The sequence below is a fragment of the Periplaneta americana genome, chromosome 3, assembly GCF_040183065.1.
Source record: "Periplaneta americana isolate PAMFEO1 chromosome 3, P.americana_PAMFEO1_priV1, whole genome shotgun sequence".
Classification (NCBI taxonomy): Eukaryota; Metazoa; Arthropoda; class Insecta; order Blattodea; family Blattidae; genus Periplaneta; species Periplaneta americana.
Window position 1 is genome coordinate 45915130 of NC_091119.1, and position 23654 is coordinate 45938783.

Consider the following 23654-nt stretch of genomic DNA (forward strand, 5'->3'; position numbering starts at 1 on the left):
ACTAGAATGGAAGTATTGTGTGGTTAGCACAATGATCCCCCCAGTCGTTATATCTGGCTTTCGCTACCTATCGTAGCTTCCCAAGTGCATCACAATGTTAGGTGGGCACCGGTCCCATACACTGGCGAAATTTCATGAGAAAATTTCTTCCCCCATGAGGACTCGGACCAGCGCGCATTCCTTAAACATTTCCTGCTATTAGTGATTCAAAAATAAAAGAGGGAGTTCTCAATGGACCACAAATTAGAGAAATAATGGACAATCACTTAGAATCTTTGCTGGAAGGAAAAGAGACAGCCTTCTGGATTGCATTCAAGGAGGTTGAATTAATTTTCTGGATAACTGTAGAAGTGAGAACTATGAAGAACTAGTGAAAAATTTACTGTTGGCGTATTAAACTAGGGGTTGTAAAATTTCCCTGAAAATTCACTTCCTTCACTCACATCTTGACTTTTTTTCCCGAGAATTGTGCGATTTCAGTGATGAGCATGATGAGTGCTTCCATCAAGACATTTCAACTATGGAAAAAAGATACCAAGGACAATGGAGTACCAATATGCTCGCAGACTATTGTTGGACTTTAGCTCGTGATGTACCTGATGCCCAGTGTAAAAGAAAATGCAGAAAAATGTAATCTTCTGAACAGTGAATAATTATATAAAACAATATTTTGAATAGATATAAATTCCAAAATTTCTCAAAAACCGTAACCGTACCATTTTTATTGTCATATTCGTATTCAGGAGGCTCAAATTATATAGAAAACAAGCACAAAAAAATATTAACATTTGTTACGCAGTATTATTATAAATTATTATTCACCTGGTGCTTTCATCTCATTTGCAATTTTTCACATATTTTCAGAAACCACATTATTCTCGTGATATTGTTTCAAAAGTTGTATAGAATGTATCTTTCCTGTACTAAATCAACTAATTTATCCGCATCGAGCTCCATTATGGATTATGTGCACTACACAACAATAGTATTTTTTGTAGATAATGAAAGAATGCAATGATAGCCACTACTAATGCATGCGCAGTACACTGGAGCTATAAGACAGTCTCCTCGTGATGAACAAGCAGTCATTCAATGTTGTCTCTTCATGTCTCCTTGTGTCTGCTTGCGACCGTCGCGCCGCGTCTGGTTCTGTGTGCACCACATCATAAGAAATCAATGGGAGACAAGTACCACGAGACAAAATGTTGCATCGCACCGTGCCGCGTCTGATTCTGTGTGCACCCGGCCTTAGACTTCAACAAACAAAATTTGATAACTCAATCCCAAGGGAAAAAATGGAACTCTCTGCATCAAAATCCACAGTTAATTCCCGATTTACCACGAAAATCGTCTGTAGCTGCATTTAGATTGGCAACAGGCCATGATTGTTTGGCCAAACACCTGCATAGAATTGGAATATATCAGTCCCCTAACTGCCCATTGTGCAACTCAAACCAAGAAATGGATTCGGAACACCTCAAAATCTGTGCTTCAGTGGCTGGTCATGATAATATCTTTGAAAAATATTGGAGTGCAAGAGGTCAAATGGCTTTATTGTCAAATGCCTGGCATTAGAAAACAACAATTACTCCGCCTTTTTGCTGTCACAGAACATAAAACACGTGTTATAGTGTTAAAATCTGCTTACAAATCTAGTCTCCACGAATGCACTTTGTTACATTATATCTGGAAAAAAACATTATCAGTACACAGCACTACTTCACAATAGCTTATAATTAATCAACTGACAAGTATGAAAGTGAACGTACAGTTGTAATTGCATATCTTTCAGGAAAAAATTTAAGTCATTGTTAGTAACATACCGAAAGTGGTGGAAATCTATTCATATGTCAAAAAGAATGTGTGTTTGTGATTGTATGTTATCCTACTTAAAACTTACACAGCAGTGCCATCTGACGCCTTCATGACCAATATCTTCTCAATAGCACAGGCTGCATATGTGTGCACCACCTGGCTGGTGGCACTCAAGTGGCGCACCAGCTGTGGTATCGAACCCACGACCATCTCTCGTGGCAGCACAGACCGGAAAATCATGATGTACTTGATGCTATCTGCTTTCAGAACTGGCAATGTGTTTACTGTTGGATAACATAAAGAAAATTACATATTGTTTTATTTTTATTCGTAATGACGAACATTTGTTACTGTAAAAGAGATCTATAGAATGTTTTGTATGCGATTAATCAATTTTGTCATGTGCCAATCTCTGCTGACATCCCTCTGCTTGCTGTGGTCGTAAGAGAAGAGAGGGTAAATGGGAGTGACGGACAAGACGTACCGAAGCTTGTGGTGGGGGGACTGAGAGAGCTATTTAGTTCAACAATTAGTTCCTCCACTGTGTTGTGGGCAAGGGAAATGAGAAAATCTCCAATATTGAAATTTTTGGTCCTATGTCTCTGATTGAAGCTAGTTGATACTAGGACGGGAGATATAAGAAGTGAGGGGTAATGGGAGTGTCTGGAGAGAGGTGAAACAAAGCTTGGTCGACAGGAGAATTGTGAGATGGGAAGTGGGTTGATGAGGAGGTTCTCGACTACCAAGGCCTCATTAGACAAATGGCCCTACCTTCAGTTATCGAGCTCGCAAACTTGACCCGGGATTCAGACAATGGGGGGGGGGGGGAGTTAGTGTTACCTTCTACTAACGCCTGCCAAGAACTACTTTCAATTATCGAGTTCGCCAACTTAACCCGTGACTCTGACCTATGAAGGAAGTGGGAGAGAGGGGAAACGGGAGTGACGGACAAGATGAGCCGAAGATTGTGGGGAGGGGGGGTTAGTGTTACCTTCTACTAACGACGTCCGCCGAGAAGTAACTTCAATTATCGAGCTCGTAAACTGAAGGAATTTGAAGGAAGAAGTAAGGGTTGAGCAAGCCAGGGTAAGTGTGGGAAGCTAAAGTTAAGAATGTTACAGAGGTGAAGAGAGGAGGTGACGAAGAGAAGGTGAGATGCGAGTTGTTTGGGAGTTGAGAGTCCTCTACGTTGTCTCATCGTCCAAACCATTTTTTATACAGTCCAGTAAGTTGTCCCATCGTTCAAACTATTTTTTATACAGTCAGTCATAGATCCACCCCTCATGTGACTAGCGACAACACAGGCTGAGAAGAGAGGGAGAAGGCTTCCATAAGCGCTCCCTCACGTGTTGAAGCAGAAATAACTTAGTCTGAGAGTCGCACTGCAGAGTGCTACCATCTGGCGGGCGACACATGGTATTTGGCAGAGGGTAAGAACCGACTAAAAGCTTGGCTTTTAAGTTTCACAGAGGGAAGAAAGGAGAATACCGGATGTGACCAGAACCATCCACCTATGGTCTAAGAAGAGAGAGCCAGTGAATGTCTGGTATGGCTAAACTTTTAACTTGAAAATAGAAAATGGAAATGATATGATATCTAGGCAATACTGCAGAGGGCATATAAATGATAGATACACAAGTTTATAAGCTTTATAAAACAGTATGATATTTTTAAAATTATTGAATAAACTTTTCTTTTACTTATTTTCTCAATGCTAGACAGGCAGCTCCTATGTTTATATCATTACAGTAATTCAGTATAATCATATTCCGATATATTATACCACAGTCAAGCTATAACGGGGGGAGGTAAATGATGTCCCCTATAACCCCATTATATGCGGATTCTGTGGTTTTGCTTTGCTTCCCCCAAGGAAATGGTTCTCTCTCCGCCTATAGGTATGGCTGGCAGATCATTGTGCTGACCACACATTACATTGGTACTGGTTGGATGATCGTTCACCTTTACTGAGGCATGTGGATATGAGGCCAGTAGTAAGCTGGTCAGCCTTCGCTTTCATGGGCTGTTTTGACACAGATTACCCTTATTGAAGAAGTGCTGCCATATCCTCCATATAACACAGATTTATTCCCATTTGACTTAAAGAATGACTTGGTGGTGAAAGAAGTGCAGAAATGGCTGCACAACCAACCAAGATGTTCTTTTAAGAAGGAATATAGAAGATCTCTAGTTGCTGGTAGAAGTGTATTTAGAATGGAAACCTGCCATTACTTCATTGGTTCTATGACCACCTTGTAACATTATTTCATAGGGATTCCACATAGGAATGGGAATCTTTGTGGTGGATCTCTCTGAAAAGAATGTCGAATAATCGTCTTGGTACATATCATATAGGCCTATTGAACATTTTGACTTCTGGAGATTTCTGTACATTGGACATTTTGACTTATGGACATTTCTGCATATTGGACATTTTAACTAGTGGCCTTATTTGATTGGAGGTTTCAGTTGTGGACATTTTTGTAGTGAATTTTCTGTGTATTGGACATTGTGCTGGACAAATTGACCTGGTATGGGGCTGACATCAATGCTAGATTAGTGACACCATCATACGTAGAGAGGGCTCATCATATTATGAAATTTAAATGCAGAAAACAAAGAACAGTCGTGACAAAATTTTCCTTTGTTAACCCACAACAGTAGATTGGAACAGCTTACTTACAATTGTGGCAAAATTTTCCTTTGTTAACCCCACAACAGTAGATTGGAACAGCTTACCTGTGGCAATCTTTCAGGGTGGTCCTCTCAAAATCAATACATTTAAGGCCAGGTTGAAAAGATTAGGCTGAGAATTTAATTGTTGTTGTTGTTTTCTAATGCCAGGCGTTTGACAATAAAGTCATTTGACCTCTTGCACTTCAATATTTTTCAAAGATATTATCATGACCAGCCAATGAAGCACAGATTTTGAAGAGAATTTAATTGTAGGTGCAGTGTAATCATCTAAGTTGTGTCATGTAATTACTTAAGTTGACAATAGTTAGGGTTTAATAGAAATACTTGTAAATTCGGTTTATTTTTGCCTATAGTAGGCATTATTTATAGCATAGTCTTTATTTATAGTCCTAGGTTTATTGCATTTATTTATAGTTACAATTAATTTTACGTTTATTTTATCAGTTATTTTATTACTGTAATTATTATAATTTTATTGCTGCAATTATTGTAAAGTTACTGTATTTTATATATCACTGTCACCGAGTGTATATCCAATTGCAGTGTTAATAAATACATACGTACATATCTACATATGCTGGAAAACTATTTTGAAAAAACGAGAGTTTACATTTTTATGTTTCATGTAATTACCATTCTCTACCATTTTAGGCTTTGTGCCCTCTTACAATCTCAATTAGTTATGTGTTATGTAATGTTCTCAAATTAATTCCGAATCAAATTTAAATCCTCCTAAATGTATGTTGAAAATGTTTAGTTTAACCATTGTAACAAAAGTTTCAGTCTAAAATATTAAAGATTCATCCCTCTAAATATAAAAAAAAAAATATATATATCAGTATTAAAAACAAGCAGAAATCACATTATATTATGTCAGACAATTTTTAATTTTTTTTTTTAGTGGGTTATTTTATGACGCTGTATCAACATCTCTGGTTATTTAGCATCTGAATGAAATGAAGGTGATAATGCCGGTGAAATGAGTCCGAGGTCCAGCACCACTAGTTACCCAGCATTTACTTATATTAGGATGAGGGAAAACCCCGGAAAAAACCTCAACCAGGCCACAGGTGTGGACACAATTTTTTAATATATTAGGTACTCAAGACAGTATGAACAAACAAAAAATAATATTTCTGTATTCTGTGAGCTTTATTGGGAAATTTGTTACTAATACAATAACAATGACTTGGACAATTGTTCAATTGTGATTGGCTGAGTTACGTGGTACCTCAAAAAAGAACGACTTTATTGCCAAGTGTCCTAAGCATTGGACCAACAAACTGTTCAAATGTTGCATGTATTGATGGAGAACTAATGAAATGAGTATGGTCGTTCGCTGGGGTCAATGCAACAAACAACCACGTGCCTATATTTCAGAGAGACCTCAGACATACCATCATCCTTTTGCAATTCTGGTAGGATATGCTCTGTTGCGAAAGAGTTGAGGTCGACCAGCTGACTTGTCTGAGTGATCCCATGCCGCTGAGTCTGTCCTTTTGAAGCCAGAGAAGTCACAAGATACAACACCGTGTCCTTCCCTCGCCAATTCTGCATAGGGTTCTCCTTATAGCTTTGAAGCATAACCTGCCCAAAAAAAACAAAATCTTTCATTTATTACATGCTCGGTCAATAGGTGAGGTAATATGTTTCTGAAAGTGGCATTGATAAGGGAATATTCCTATAAGAGGCCCTCTTCTGCTTATTCCATATCAAAAAGGACTTGAAATTACTTCAGTTTACCAATATACAGCCAACTCTTGGTCCCGACCTGCATACATTAAAAAGTATGTTAATATTTCTGTTTATAGTGAACCCTCACTTTGGTTATAGTGAACCTAAAACTTTCCCATGAAAATGTAATTTTAAAATGGCCAAAATGGTAATTTAGGAAACCCTTTCTCCTATAAACGCCCAAAAATATGTTCACAATAAAATTTCAAACCTTCTACTCCTTAAGTGCACTGAAAGACAAAGGATTTGTTCAGCTTTCTGGACAGTTTGAAACATGTTAAAGAGAATAGTGTATGCAGTGAAGGATAAAGGAAAGATTAGTTCTGACCACTTTAAAAGAGGTTATTAGAAGAATAGGAAGAAAAAGTGTTTTCTTTTGTAAAAGGGAGTAGAGTGATGACCAAAGGATAAATACAAAAAGGATTACAGTATAATGGTCCTCAATCCTTCCTCCCACATCTTTGTAAAAGTGAACCCGGGGAAATTCCAAGGCCGAGTACATAGTAGCATACCTCTAGTGGGAAGAGGTGCGAAATCGGTCAATGCCTATTACCTGCATGACCAGATTAGCATTAGAAGCTGTGAACAATAGATACCCACCAGAAGAATGGTTACATATCTACACAGATGGGTCTACTATCAATAACTCAGGATCAGGAATTACATGTGCGTTATTCTCATTTTATCAACCAGCAGGATATCATACAACAAATTTTGATGCGGAAATAATGGCTATTCATACCTCACTCCAACACCTACTGTACAGAATAGATAAATTTCAAAATCTGTCATTCTCTCTGATTCTAAAGCAGCATTATATGCAATAAATTCATATAAAATGATGTCAATCCAAATTAAAGAATGTCACAAAATGATCCAACAACTTCAAAAACTACAGAAAAGAATTCAATTGCAATGGATACCTGCACATTGCGGAATTGCTGGAAATGAAACTGCTGACTTTCTTGCCAAAAAAGGATCCAATTTAATTCAGAATACAAATACAAGCCTACCTTTTACATCCATCAAAAGACTAATTAAAAATAAATATAAAATCAAGCAAAACCAAGCACTATGTACCAAAGCCAAAGATAAAAAATGGAGCATTTTAATAAAAAAACCAGAAATTATTCCAGAAATCCCACGTAAATCTGCAGTAGCAAAATTCAGACTGCTTACAGAACACGATTATTTGGCCAAACACTTGAATAAAATAGGACTTTACACAAATCCAAATTGCCCTCTATACAACAAATACAAACCTGTGAAGTTCTACCTGATGGAGCCATCACAGAGAAATATTGGAGAGCAAGAACGCTAATGGCTCCGTTGCCAAAGCCCGGCATTAGATGATGATAATGATAATAATAATAATAATAATAATAATAATAACAACAACAACAACAGATTCAAGTTTCGAACTGTGAACATCAGGATGTTGAAGCATAAAGTGTTTAAGTTGGAAGATACAGCAAACATTAACACTGATATTGAACGTGGTCTTACCCAAACGGGCATTAATACTATATGTACAGCAATGTCAGTAGTATAAAAGCAGACACTTCTGTTTTAGTGAACCTCAGATATAGTGAACGAAATAAGCTGGTCTGTAGAGGTTCACTATAACAGGAGTTGACTGTACTTGGTGATTCAAACTTCAAGGCAATCAACTGTTGGCTATAACGTTTTAAAGACAGGCATGGGATTACTTTTAAAATGATAGCCAGAGAAGAAAATTGCTCCCATTAGTAATGCTAATTCTTGGCCCACTACTAAAATGTTACGAAAAAATACAATCCAGGTGACATCTTTAACTCTGATAAAACTGATCTATTTTATCAGCTAATATCCGGAAAATAATGGTATAGAAAAGAACAGGTGCACAGAAAACAACCAAAACTACGTCTTACAATACAGGCCATTAATGCAAGATGTAATGTTGTCTTGCAACATGGTTAAATAGGTAACACTTGTGACACTTGATTCAAAGAAAAATGGTCCTGTCAATGCTCTGAAAGACAGACTACCATTCTGTTATCCATGGTAGATTAAATGTTCGTTCTACTTTACAAGTGGCTTTTCTTTGGCTCAGTGCACACAGTCACGTCAATTAACTGTACCACTAAGTGGCTTCATCTGATCAAAGAAATTTGAAAAGCTTCCCTTCTTCCACATTTATGCAACAATAACTCACAAAACTGAAGTCGCCTATCTGAATCATCCTCATTCATTGCATGGAGCAGTCTCGAAATGTACAGCTGCCATTTTTCACTCCGAAAAATCCGATGAACAGTGAATCTAATCTCGTGAAAACATTGCCTTACAGACTTCTTTGTAAATAGTGTGAATTTCTATAACCCTAACACAACACTTTCATTATTTATTGACGTTCTCAATTCTATTCCTCATTCACATTCTGCATTCATCATAACGTTAATATATATATATATATATATATATATATATATATATATATATATATATATATATATATATATATATATATTTTAGAAGCAAAATGCCAATCTACAGTGACGAAAATTTGTGCAGGAATAGAGAGGATCCAATACCAGTGTGAAAAGAATACTCCATACTTTAGATTATAATTGAAAGAGAACTAGCTCTAACAAGCATATTGTAGTTGTTCCTGCAATAACTCCTATGTGACATATTTATCAATTTTCAGATTTTTGCTCTATTAAATAACTTAAATAGTGATAAAGCAAATAATAAAATCTCCATATGTAACTATATTTCTTTGTTTCGAAAATGTAAGAATTCACAGTCTCCTATGTACGGCTGCCACAGGATGAATAAATGTGTTTTTTTTTCCTACTGAAAAATTTTATATTTTACAGGAACAACGATATCCTAATGGAAAAAACACGATACAAACTATAAAAGATATGTATATTTGGGTAGGGGGAGAAAAAATGCAGCCAAGTGTAGGGTAGGTGTATAGTGTACATGGATAAGACCAAGTTATATTCATGTCTCATTTTCCAGATGGTCAAATGAAAAAAGACTACTTGTTGTACATGCTGGCAAAGAAATGGTAGGAATAATTAAATATCTCAGGTGACACATATATCACAAAGTTTGATTATGGAGGGGAAGTTAGCACTCTCACTCCCATATTTCCTCTCTTGGGACGTCTTATAGTTGGTTCAGTCTCTACACTATTAATCTGACCCTGAACATAACAAAGAAACCTACACATACCTGAACATAAGAACTGAAGACTTGTGTCATCCTCTCTTCAAAGTATCGTGACAAAACTTTGACCAAATCACAAGCTGCTCTTCGTCTTGTATCCACATCAGAGCCCTCAATATCTCGACAGATATACTCCTCTGGATTGTCCTCAAATAACTCTTCATCTGAAGCTGAAAACATGACACTATAATGTAATAAAATGTACTGCTTAACCCAATCACATCAACACATAGTGTAAGTTTTAGCTTACTTACTTACTGGCTTTTAAGGAACCTGGAGGTTCATTGCCGCCCTCACATAAGCCCGCCATTGGTCCCTATCCTGAGCAAAATTAATCCATTCTCTATCATCATATCCCACTTCCCTCAAATCCATTTTAATATTATCTTCCCATCTACGTCTCGGCCTCCCTAAAGGTCTCTTCCAAGGTCTCTTCCCTCCGGCCTCCCAACTAACACTCTATATGCATTTCTGGATTCGCCCATACGTGCTACATGCCCTGCCCATCTCAAACGTCTGGATTTAATGTTCCTAATTATGTCAGGTGAAGAATACAATGCGTGCAGTTCTGTGTTGTGTAACTTTCTCCATTCTCCTGTAACTTCATCCCTCTTAGCCCCAAATATTTTCCTAAGCACCTTATTCTCAAACACCCTTAATCTCTGTTCCCCTCTCAAAGTGAGAGTCCAAGTTTCACAACCATACAGAACAACCGGTAATATAACTGTTTTATAAATTCTAACTTTCAGATTTTTCGACAGCAGACTGGATGATAAAAGTTTCTCAACCGAATAATAACAGGCATTTCCCATATTTATTCTGTGTTTAATTTCCTCCCGAGTATCATATTTGTTACTGTTGCTCCCAGATATTTGAACTTCTCCACCTCTTCAAAAGATAAATTTCCAATTTTTATATTTCCATTTCGTACAATATTCTCGTCACAAGACATAATCATATACTTTGTCTTTTCGGGATTTACTTCCAAACCTATCTCTTTACTTGCTTCCAGTAAAATTCCCGTGTTTTCCCTAATCGTTTGTGGATTTTCTCCTAACATATTCATGTCATCCGCATAGACAAGCAGCTGATGTAACCCATTCAATTCCAAACCCTCTCTGTTATCCTGGACTTTCCTAATGGCATACTCTAGAGCAAAGTTAAAAGGTAAAGGTGATAGTGCATCTCCTTGCTTTAGCCCACAGTTTTAGCTAAGAACAATAAATTACTTTTCTTCCTAATCAACACATTCTAAGAAGTTGGTAGTGAAATTTAACTTATATTCTGAAACACTGTCATTTCAAGAGAAAACAGAGTAAATATGTGTAATGATTAAGCTTACATCATGCTGTATGATGAGAAATTTTGGACAATGAAGATTCTTCATTTATGTACAGTAAACAAAAGGATTAAAGAATATTTCATTACCTCTGAAATCCATGTTTGGTATGATAACTTTTTCACAAATACTGCTGAGAACATTGACGTCCTCAAACAGATATCGGTAATGGGCACGATCTGCAACTGTTGCCAGAAACTGGAGAGCATTGCTTACAAGCTGTGAAAGATCAACCATGAATTACAATGTGATCAAAATCATAGTCCTTTACATATACCTAGATGATCTGTAAAAAAAAAAAAAACCCAGCCCGCCCGTGCAAACTCGCACGCATGCATGCACACACACCAGGAGCAGCAATCTAATGCCCAAATGCTTGGATAAATTCCATTTGCTTTCTTGCTTCCTATTTATTTACTACCATATTTTCACTTTACACTTAATATTATGATTCTTTACTTCACTATGTCACCATTTTCTTTTTTTCACTTTATTCACTCTTCCTCGTCCACTATTTATTCTTTCTCATTATTGTCGTTTGTGACCTTGTCTCCTGAGTAATTGTCTTTTGTTTTTTTCTTTATGCTTTCCTTTTTTAAACACCAGTTTCTTAAACTAAAAAACTCTTTGGTTCCTGATTTCCTCTTATTGACACAACAATAATTGATGGCTCAATCACAACTTCCTCACTTCCCCTCCTTGTCAAGTCCAAATGTTTCCAGAAAAGAACTTACAAGAAAGGTGCTGTATACATAATTTTTAAACTGTCAAATTCTAACTGTTCGAAATAAATGAAAATAAAGTTCCAATAACATTATACATACCGAGTCATACTTTGGCTGAATTCCTGTGGTGACTAACAGATTCCAGACCGAAGTCACGAACTGGGGCAGATAGGGCTGAAATTCTTCATCGTACTTCTGTGCATACAATGCAACATTATCACACACCTGAGACTTCAACTGTTCCAGCAATCCAGGCTCCTCATCATCCTGCAAGCACAAGCTCCATTACACACACTTCTTATGTAACTTCACTTGGTGGAGGGAATAAATAAATATGTTCATAAATACAATATTGTTCAACAAACCCTCATGTTAACCCTCTTCCTTTTACTCTATTCCTACTTTTGTCCTTTCCTTTGCACTTCTTTTCTTGTCCTTTACTCCATCTTTCACTTACTCGCCCAGCTTTTTACCCAGTCCCTTGCTAGGATTATGAAAGGTCCTTGAGGACCATTTCTCGATGATAATGGCCCAAATCAAGATTTCTTTTCACTTGTTTCACTTACTATGAATACAAATTACTTACAGCAGTCTGAAGACACTTCACATCTGCAGTCAGTAATGTATGAAAGTTTTCCATCCATATTTTCATATTGTCCTCAAAGAATTCTGGCAAATCCTTTAAAAAGAAAATATCATTTTAATGAAATAGACAATAAATAAATTTAGAGCATTATAGTAACACACAAATTCTTACACAAAAGTTGAATAACAAAATTAAAACGGAATAAAATATTACCTGAAAGTTCAGTGAGTAGAAAACTTTGCAGATGATAACCAGAGAATTGTAAATAACTTTGAGTGCATCTGTGTTGTTGGCATGAACTGTTGTTAAATTCATTGTGGCCTAAAATGAGAAGCAATATTTCCATTGTCTGTCTGTTTTATATTCTGTATTAAGAATAAATAAAAGTGTGTTAAAAAAAAAGAAGTAAGCACTAAAGACGAACATTGACAATGAAAGCAACTATATAAAAAAATATTCGAATTTACTCACTTTAAATAACTCTGTAAGGGGCTGTGCAAACTTGTCTAGGACAAACTTTATTTCAGTCCACAGCTCCTGAGACTTGAATTCAAAGCGATATCTCTTAAAAAGTGAATGTGCTGTGTGTAGGACTCCATTGATTATATGGAAGTCACCTATTTAAAGAAACAAATACAGTATATAAATAAAATTCAATAAAAATTCAAATATCTTGAAGCAACAGTAACAAATATAAATGACACTCGAGAGGACATTAAACATAGAATAAATAAGGGAAATGCCTGTTACTATTCAGTTGAGAAGCTTTCGTCATCCAGTCTGCTTTCAAAAAACCTGAAAGTTAGAATTTATAAAACAGTTATATTACCAGTTATTCTATATGGTTGTGAAACTTGGATTCTCACTTTAAGAGAGGAACAGAGGTTAAAGCTGTTCGAGAATAAGGTGTTTAGGAAAATATTTGCGACTAAGGAGGATGAAGTTACAGGAGAATGGAGAAAGTTGCAGAACTGCACAGTATGGGTCATCTGACATATTAGAAACATTAAATCCAGATGTTTGAGATGGACAGGGCATGTAGCATGTATGAGCAAATCCAGAAATGCATGTAGTGTTAGTTGGGAGACCGGAGGGAAAAAGACCTTTGGGGAGGCCGAGACGTAGATGGAAGAATAATGGTAAAATAGATTTGAGGGAGGTGGGATATGATGGTAGAGACTGGATTAATCTTGCTCAGAATAGGCACCGATGTCAGGCTTATGTTAGGGTGGCAATGAACCTCCGGGTTCTCTAAAAGCCATAAGTAAGTATAAATGAAATAAGAAACAACATACACATGCTAATGTGGGAGTAATTAGAAAACTCAATCAATAGAACAACTGTCTACAGACTTGAAAAATATTGATTTTATCGCCTGAACACTTCTTTTACCTATTTATACTGAAGTACTTCCTCCCCTCCTAATGCTTAAAATTTCCCCGAATTGTACACTATCCTTTATAAAAACTACCTATAATCATAACCTTTCACTGCGCATGTTCAGTATGTTATAACTGGAACTTGGAAAATTCAGGTGACCCGAATTTTGTTTCTGGATCTGTACAATTTCATCTCATCTGTAGCATATTCCAATGTAATGAACATTATTTACCAGAAGCGAATTTCTCAACCATCTGTGAAATAAGATCCGGCCATTTGTTTGGAAAGTCATAGCGGCCGATGACTGATACTGCATCACTCAGCTGCTTTTGGATTGCTTCTGGGGAGTGGAGCATCAAGTTCACTATTAGCTGTTTCACAGCCTCCCGATCTTGTGCATGGATCCGATCTACTGCATCATCATCCTGAAACCAGGCAAGGAATCAATGATAACTCACTCTTTCTTTAATGCATCTTTCAAACTGCATTATATCCAGATGTAAAGAAGTGAGGGCAATGATGGCGCAATGGATGAATAAGAATAAACGAAGAAATAAACTACAAATGGGAATATTATTCACAACATGGTAAAAGAAATGAAATGATGTGCATCACATGAAATGTATAAAGAGAACATATGTAGTTTTGGGTACATTTTGAACCTGCGTACACCAATTTCTTAGACAAAAATGATATCATTTACCACATAAGAAGTAGAAGGGGGCTATATTGAATATAATTAAATATGTACCAAACCTATATGCACATAGAATTATTCCAATTCAGAAACAATTAAGTAAACTAAAAGAATTCCAAAAGGAAATAACATTTCAATGGATACCTAGTCATTGTAGTATACCTGGAAATGAGAAAGTCGATAATATTGCAAAACAGGCAACATATTTGCAACCAAGATCTCTTCAAGTGATATCTCTATCCAGTGTCTTTGTTTCAGTAAAGTCTCATTTTACAGACCTATGGATCAACAATTGGCTCTCTTCTGACAAAGGAAAAATTTTACAGTCCGTACAAAAGAAACCAAATGACCTGAAAATGTACAAAAACTTGCCCAGACATGTTCAAACATTCTTAACAAGAGCCAGAACAGGTCACATTGTCACACAATTGTATCTACACCGATTTTACATTTCTGATAATCCTACTTGTCTGTGGTATAATAATCATGATGAAGATCTGAACACATTCTTCTATACTGTTCATCCATAAACCACAAAAGAAGTAAATTAAAATCATCAGTACCAGTTGCAGAAGACACAGCCCTGCAGTATATATTGACTACACCCCCACCTACTAGCAACAGGCATCTATAATGAACACCGATCAAAATACCCCTCATTTTTCGTGAAAAACAACAACTGAATAGACTACAATGGACTATAGTGGACTTTATGTTGTCGGCAGGCAGCTGGATACATTAAGAAGATTGACTGATAAGAAGTAGAAAACTCGTTCTCAGTACCACATACAAAAAGCATTTTTATGATCACAAAAAGAGATTAGGTTTAATTTATAAATTGTATGGTGTAAGATGCTATTATCAAATTTAACATAATACACATAAAATAGCTGTTCATATATTATGATCATTTTTTATACTTATTAAAAATTGATTCTTAAAGGTAGGCCTAACATAAATTTTACAAGACATTAGTAGTTTATAATGAGATTACAACAAAGAAACTGTCAAAAACATCCTCCTCTCAAACTGCGTACATAGTAAAAAGCTGCTTTTACATCCCTGCATTTTATGTTTTCCGGGCTTTTACACTATAATCTTTTCAGTCCCTTCAACTGTTATAAGTACATAATGTTACATACAACCCGCAACTGTAAAATGTAAATATATAAATTCGGTGCGGATCACCCCAAATCACATATATAACAGACTGCTCAGCCTTATAGGCTTTGACAGCAACCAATTTTATCAGTTTCGCTATGCTGGCATCTAGCTATAACATAAGAAGTCACGTTATAATTCTCATTTGAATTACACAGAGCAACTATATTTCCATCTAGCAGTCATTCTCAATCGATGGTGGCGATCCTGGTGGTTGTTCTCTTCCACATGACGAGTCCACTGAAAGAATGATGGGTGTCACTTTCTTGTCGAAAATGAACCAAGACTGTCAATGCATAGCTTAAGACATATAGAATGTACATAGAGAGTTATATGGCATTAACACTGATAGTCATTGTCCAGTAATGATCGGAAAATCACAGTTAAGCTTTGAGCGCTAAGCATTTCAAACTTTCAATTGCTTCTCCAAATGACATCCATCATTCTTGCAGTGGACTCTTCACATGTTACTGCTTTTAACATGGGGATGGCCAATCTGTCATATATGTGATCTGGGAGATCACTTAAATATCAAATGTTGACTTTATCCTGGAAATATGGGAAACAGACTCCATAATAAATAAATATTTAACTAAATATTTACTAATTCTATCAAAATTACCCGAAAGAAACATAATCCACAGTTATTCTTGCACTAAAAATTTCACAGGACAAGTTATAGATCTAACCACATCTCTTATTGAGAAGCTGTTAAATAAGCAAGTTACATGTGAACTGTTTTATTCAGTTCACTATGCAAGCTTATCTAGAAAACACATTTAAATAAATAACAATGGATGGAACATACCACTTTCCAATTTCGTTTGATATAATTCTTGAAAGCAACAGCACCAGCAACACGTATTGTCAGAAGAACATCTTGTTTGTCGACCAAATGTAACAACAGGATTGGGTAGTTCTGATTAATTTCAACAGATTCGAGAAATTTTTCAGCTGCAAGATAAATAAATCGTGTTACTACATGAAAATGCATTGTCCTGTTTTACAATCAACGTCTGACTACAGATACACTCGTAGTTTCACACAGCATAGAAACACAAATAGCACAGACAGATAATATGGTAAAATTGAATACGCATAAAATAACATGAATACAAGTCAGTTGGCTGCTAATACTCAGCACATTCGGAAACTTTCCACTTGCCATCCTGTATCCAAGTAGTGAGCTCTTACATCTTCATTTGATAATTTTGCAATTAATTTTGAGGGAATTTTCAGATAGGTCTTTGAAATTCAATTAAGTGGATTTACTATTTTTCCGTCAGTGACATAACATGCCATATACAAGGTACAATTCCTTCATATTACATAATATGTTAACCTATTGTAATTTGTAAAACAACAAATGCATCTGATGATGTCGCAATCAAGAGCAATGGAAATGTTAGGCCTAATACGAACATTTAATTATATTGTAATCATCATCATCATCCTTGCAGATATTAGGCCTAGTAGCCTGTTACGGTCTCCGTCCATCTTTTCAGGGGGCGTCCCAAAGATCGTCTTCCATGTGGTATATAGCAGAGAATTTGTCTTGGGATTCTGGAATGGTCCATCCTATTGACATGGTTAAGCCATTTTTGTCTATAGTGGTTGAGATGTTCATAAATAGGTGTAATTCTCAATTCTTTTGTAATTAGTTCATTCCTTTTGTGGTCAAGCAAGCTGTAGCCAGCAGTCCTTCTTAGAAATCTCATTTCCGCAGTTGTTAGGCATTGAACATCTGAGTTTTGGACAGTCCAGGCATCACTATCATACATGAGGACAAGTCTTGCTAGAACTTTACATGCTTTTAACCTGGTATGTTTTTGGGTTTTCGTGGTTGTGAAAATCTGGTTGATGGTTCTTAAGGCTCCATTAAAATGTTGAATATTTTCAAGTATATCAGTAACAGGTAAATATGTCAAATTATAACCTAAATATTTAAATGAGTTTACCTGTTCTAACGTACGGGTTCCAATGCAAATTTTACTCCTAACTGGCTGTTTACCGTGAAACGCTATAATTTTTGGTTTGTTTGGCGAAATTCTCATATTGAAATTTTGTGCTATTATATTCAGGTGATATATTGAGTATTGCAGCTCATCTTCATTTGTAGCAAAAAGGAACCTGATCGTCTGCATATAATGATGTATCTAGAGTACAATTTTGGAAGAGCGGGATGTTTTCATGAATTGTTAGTTGCTGATGTCTGATGATGGAGTTGATGTATATATTGAATAAAAGTGGTGAGAGAGGGCATTCTTGACGAACTCCACAGTTTATCGGTCTCCATTCAGTATGTTCTGATCTGATAGTAATTTTGATAATATTGTGGTTATATAATTCGTAAATTGTTCTTATAATTGCGTTTGGAACTGAATCATCTGCAAAATTTGAAAGCGCTTATTTCTGTCAATATGGTCGAAAGCTTTTTTGCAATCAATAAAAGCCAAGTGAGTTTCTTTAATTATGTAATATAAAGGAATTGTATCTTGTATATGGCATGTTAAGTCGTCACTGACGGAAAAATAATAAATCCACTTAATTGAATTTCATTTGATAAACTTTTTTTTAATATATAGAGTCTTTATTAAACACAATTTGTACAACTGTTTCAGCGTTTTTTTTTTTTAGGCCTGGCTCTGGACTTCGCAATGAGGATGATTGTGGTATATGGTGGAATTATGATAATGGTAAGGGAAAACGGGAGAACCCCGAGAAAAACCCCTCGCACCTGCTTTGTCCACCACAAATTTCGTGACTCAGACGGGAATCAAACCCAGGTCACCACAGTGGAAGGCAGAGAGGCTAACCACTCTGCCATAGGCGAGGTTTTTTTTCTTTTTTATAAAAACTTGCATTATAGTGTGTATGTCTAATGCTCAGGGTTTAACAATAAAGTTATCTTCCTTCTTACTTTCTAATATTTGAAGTTAAGGTCTACAAAGTTATGAAAAATTCAAAACCACCTAAGTGTTCCAAGTCCATATCTTCTCTCTTACAATGTAAGTATGTTGCAATGTAACATATTAGGCCTATGATTTCTGTTTATTTCATTTCGTTGATTATACCCTAGATCATATATGTAACAGATAATTCCTCGCTACGTTAAAATCGGCAGCACTTTGAAGAGAACAACCGCCAGGATAGCCACCCGTCTGCCATAAACGAACACGAGATGGCAGCACAGTCGCTAATGCAATTCAATTTTTTTTTTTTTTTTTTCCAGAAATGTATATTTATTTAAGTACCAGGTCGCAAAATGGACCCATGCCTTTTACAAGATGTATGTAACCTAATACATGATTCGGTATAAAAAATATATATAATTTACATTCAACACTTTCACCAGGAGTGAAGTGTTTTACAAGAAATCACTCATACATTAAACTCTAGAAATTACTAAACTATTGAACAGTGGATTTGGATGTGTTTTTACAGATTGTATAAATTTGGTTCTGGCATTTTGAATATAATCACTAAATAGCATTATAGTGACTCATATAGTTGAGAGTTACTGATGTCATAGTCTGCTCCCGTGATTGTCCTACATACTGATCTTTGTAGTGCAATTCAAATGGGAATTATGACAACTATGTAACAACTAGATGGCAGCGTAGTAAACCTGACAAAAGTTGTTAACCTCAAAGCCTATAAGCCCGACATATCTGTTACATATATGATCTAGGATTATACTAACTTGCTTCCATTTACACCATTTTCCCTTCACAGTATGTTTTAAATGGACATAATACAGCTTCGGAGTAAAACCTACTTCAAGCAGTGCACGTTGCAGCAATGCAACAGTACAGGTTTGTTAGCAACTTACACTCTAAAAATATCCGAAACAAATTTTAAAAAATAGGTCAAAACTTAATGTAATAATTTTGTGTTAACAAGCAAGGTCCTACCTCCCCTCTCCCCAGCATCTTCAACCATATTTATAATAAAAAAAAAATCAGATGAAAATATTTCATTAAAATATCTGATGTTGTTAAACATTATACTAGATGAGAATGGAAACAATGGACACTCACCAAAAACTTACCTTTTCATTTCCACAACTATGGTAAGTTATGTCATGTATAATATAATAATTTTAATAAGATAAAGAGAGCATTAAACTTCTAAATATCATTGTAAACTTCATTTGACAGTCAAAATTATGCAGTACCAGACATTCTGGTAACACTAATCTTTTGTTATTGCTACAGAAATCATAAGAAAGTGACAGAGTTTTGCAAGGACAATACACACCATTAGGCACTTTATAAAAAATGAACCTGTGTTGGAAAGAGTAGACAAAGAAAGAATGATGCTGAAACTGATTAGAAAGAGGGAAAGAAATTGGCTGAGACACTGGTTGAGAAGAAACTGCATACTGAAGGATGCACTGGAAGGAATGGTAAACGGAAGAATAATTCGGGGAAGAAGAAGATATCAGATAGACGACATTAAGATATATGGATCATATAAGGAGACAAAGAGAAAAACAGAAAATTGGAGAGACTGGAGAATGCTGGGTTTGGAGTGAAAGACCTGCCCTTGGGCAGAACAATATGAATGAATGAAGCACTTTTATTTATATAAAAAGTTTAACATCTTTCAGATCGAGAATCGATTTACATTTTATAAATCTTAAAATCATAATTTACTGTTGAAATAATCATAGATTCTTCACATGACATTCGGACAAGAGTGCCTGGAAGATAGCCCTGTACATCTGTTCATTCCTTGTGACTGTGAGGGCGTATGCTAATGGGAAGATATAGTCATGTAGCAAGCCAAGTAGAGTATACAATTGGCTGAATCACTGGCAAAAAGCTTTGTACTTCGTGATATGTGGCAAAGACCCTCGTCAGTTGAGAAAATCAGAATGCAGTTCATATGCCTGCTCCTGTATCATGCGAGGAATCCCTCTCTTCCGAGTGTGACATTATATGGTGATCTTATTTGAACCTCCAAAAGTGTCCAATGTACTGCAGGTTAGGTTTTGTGTTCACGTCTGTAAGCAAAATGTTCCTGTTCAGCAACTCATTAGGACTTTAGGACTACCTCATTAGAGTTACCATGAGAAGAAATTCGGTTAAGCGAGCGTTGAGCGACTTCCGCCGATTTTGGAATAGACACCGATGCACTTAGGTTAGGTTAGGTTAGTTTAGGCTTTTATTATCCCGTCAAGATGAAGGTGAAAGCGGTTGAGTGTGATTTTTTGTTTTCTACGTTGGCAGTTCAAGTGCGTCGGTGTCTATTCCAAAATCGGCGGAAGTTGCTCAACGCTTGTTTCACCAGAAATTCTATAGGAGGACATGGAATCTAAAATAAGAGGACATTGCTGGAAAAAGGAGGATTTTTTAAAAATTGGTACGAACAAAATTAAAGATAAAAACAATGGATCATCTTAGTTAATTTTCTCACTAGTTACTGGATCAGTATTACATCTGTACCCCATTTATCGGTGGAGCCCACTTTGTGCACAAGAGCCTGAAGGGACCAACTTATATTTTGTAACAAACAAATAACTATGGAACTGTTCACAGGACATGTCCTTGAAATTATATTTCACCATGACGATCCCTCTGACTGTCTCCGTTAGCATGCAATTTCGTTCTTTTGTCCATTGAGCAGATATTAGGGAAAATACTATCTCAGCACTTCCATTGTGACTTGAGATAAATAGAATTAACATATTTTTAAGAGTTCTGAGAACGTTTCAGTGCTCGCAGAACTATTGGAATTGAAGAATTTGCACCATTGTTTATCTAAACTTAAATCTTTTTAAAATTAACTTGATTGCCATATCTTTGTACATTGCATAATAAAATAGATGAAATAGCTTAGAATCGTGAATAGTGACATTTTTAGAGTGTAAGAATTCAATGAATGTCAATAGGTCATCATATTTTATGGTTTTTTATGTGCTCCAGCTTCAACCATTGAAAGCAGTTAAATTCTTTCACAGGTTTTCACCATTTGTTTAGATATTCTATGCATAATATCGCACATTATTCAATATTTATATTAATTCTAGTTGAAATGCGAAATACCGAACATTTCATTTTTTTTTAAATGCCTGCCGGACAGGATAAAATTATTAAAAAAGGAGGACATGTCCTTCTTTTGCAGGATGGATGGTAACCCTATACCTCATCTATTACATTCATCTCTGTAAACTACAGTTGGGCGTTCATTTGGATGAGTCTCTGCTCTTCTTTTGATAATACGACGAATTTCTTGAACTCGAATCTTGATTTCGTCATGCTCATGTTCATGTCTTCTTTGTAACAAGATTTTATTCCAGTATTCACGTAGAAGTTGGTGAAACAACATTCACAATCTCACAATGCCAGTATATATTTTCACGTTTGCTGATTGTTGGCTCCATTGAAATGATACTGGTAAGATTTGTTATTGAGAATTGGTTTCCCATGGAATTTTCTGCGGCTCAGTGAAACTGTCCCGCTGTAGTTGGAATTTTTTGTAGCTTGGTGTGACCATGGAAATGATTAATAATCTGAAGCAGAAATGGGTATGCATTTATTGAAAATGAAAGAACTGTAGGCGAAATATATATAGGTGTGGATGTTTGTAGGAAGAAAGTCTTAGACAAAGAGATCGTTGGCAAGTAATCTGCAAGCAAAATGAGGTGGAAGCGATGAAAATATACATAAAAATAGATAAGTGAATTAAATGTTTCTCTGCTTACCAGGTCTCCGGACATTTACGTCAGGACTAAGTGTGTGCTGGAGATAGTTTGATAGAGTTCTAAGGTTGTCATCTGTTAACTCCATCCCTATGACAGAAGAGATTAATAAAACTGTGTAGAAATAAACTCCCCATAACACGATATGAACATCAATTATATTCAGAGAGTTCTTGCTTTCTTGACTGTGATTCTATAGAAAGACTACAGTTGTGGTCAAATGTAGTACTCTAGTTTGGTTAGTTTTTACTTCGAGGTTGGAGCCACTACTGAGTATAGGCCTACTACGTGCTCAGGCAGATGTAATGCCAAAAGATATAATTCTTTTTCTTGTCAATAATTCCAAAATGAGCATATTACTACCAGTGAACTCCTAAACAAAGCATCAAGAGAAACAAACTCGAAATTATAGTTTTACATATGCTCAGAAGATCGGTCAGCATCTCAAAGTTTGTTTCAACTAACTTAGTACTAAATACTTAGGTACCTAATTAAAAATGGGTGGTTCATTCCATAAAATTTGGTGCCATTATATTAAATTTTACATAAACATTTTTTACCTTCTCTCCATGTAACAGGCACATTAACGGTGTTTCTTTATTTCTTTTTCTGTTTTGAGAGGTAAGTTAGATTCACCATTGCATTTAATAACGTGAAAGCAACAAATGTATCTTTCTGACAATATTTTTGTCATCACATAGAGCGAAATAAAATAAATTTTGCCTTCATACATTGTGTTACAGTTGGCTTACTGTAATAGGCCTACTCGGTTATAAAGCTAAACAGGCAGCTACGGAAAGCCGCAGCTACTGTACATCAAAACTCATTTCGGAATACAGATTATTTTAAATAAGTAACAAATGACGAATTCTTTACAATCTTTTATGTACCTAATAGATATAATGGTTACGTTATATTATTCTTAAACGAGAATTCTCATACATGCTTTGACATGTGACAGTGTTGTGCAATAACTTACAATGTATACTCTTTCATGTGTCATTAGGAACAGATATCTATAAAAACTGAAAATCTGTATAATTATAAGCAGGCGAATGAAAAAATAAAGTCCCTTAACTCACCATTTTAAATCCAAAATGAAATCACTCTTTGAAAAGACGGCAAGAATAACCGCCAATTACACAATAAGCCGGCAGTCCGACGTACTTGAGTGAATTATTAATCAAGTCATAATTTAACATGTATAAAATAGATGTAACATTGATTTCAACAGCAGAATCTCCCAAATCAAACTCAATAAACAAATAAATAAGATAAAGGCAATAATAATCACTCCTAACCTCCACTTTCATCACAACCCCTAATGAGATACTTTGAACAAATTAATAACAGTATCTTTTGATAAATATATTGCTTATATTATTTAATTGTAACATTATAAGAGAGATTACTTACTTCAGGCAGTAATTCTTAACATATACCTAATATTTAACGCCTATACATGCAAAGCCACAAATTTCGCGCACATAAACATAAATTCGTACATAATAATAATTTATGCCGGCAGATGACGCTTTAATCGATTACATTCAGGATTGTCAAACGACCAAAATCGATATCTGATGCAACATCGATTT

The 23654-nt window shown here is 35.7% G+C and overlaps 1 protein-coding gene across 4 annotated transcripts in view; it reads right to left on the reverse strand.

Moving 5' to 3' along the window:
* Nucleotides 1-23654, reverse strand: part of Cse1 (chromosome segregation 1) — a 57757-nt gene that overhangs the window by 28666 nt on the left and 5437 nt on the right. For 3 of the 4 annotated variants that reach the window (XM_069820463.1, XM_069820462.1, XM_069820461.1), the window contains exons 2-12: nt 22060-22146; nt 16159-16304; nt 13725-13917; nt 12584-12729; nt 12326-12433; nt 12113-12205; nt 11626-11793; nt 10891-11020; nt 9469-9632; nt 5910-6099; nt 1901-2099 (exon numbers count right to left, since the gene is read on the reverse strand). In XM_069820463.1, coding sequence (XP_069676564.1) covers nt 1901-2099; nt 5910-6099; nt 9469-9632; nt 10891-11020; nt 11626-11793; nt 12113-12205; nt 12326-12433; nt 12584-12729; nt 13725-13917; nt 16159-16304; nt 22060-22144 — 1622 coding nt within the window. In that variant the 5' untranslated portion in view covers nt 22145-22146. Of the gene's footprint in view, nt 1-1900; nt 2100-5909; nt 6100-9468; nt 9633-10890; nt 11021-11625; nt 11794-12112; nt 12206-12325; nt 12434-12583; nt 12730-13724; nt 13918-16158; nt 16305-22059; nt 22147-23472; nt 23616-23654 lie in introns of those variants that run through there. The other variant, XM_069820460.1, reaches the window with a different exon arrangement.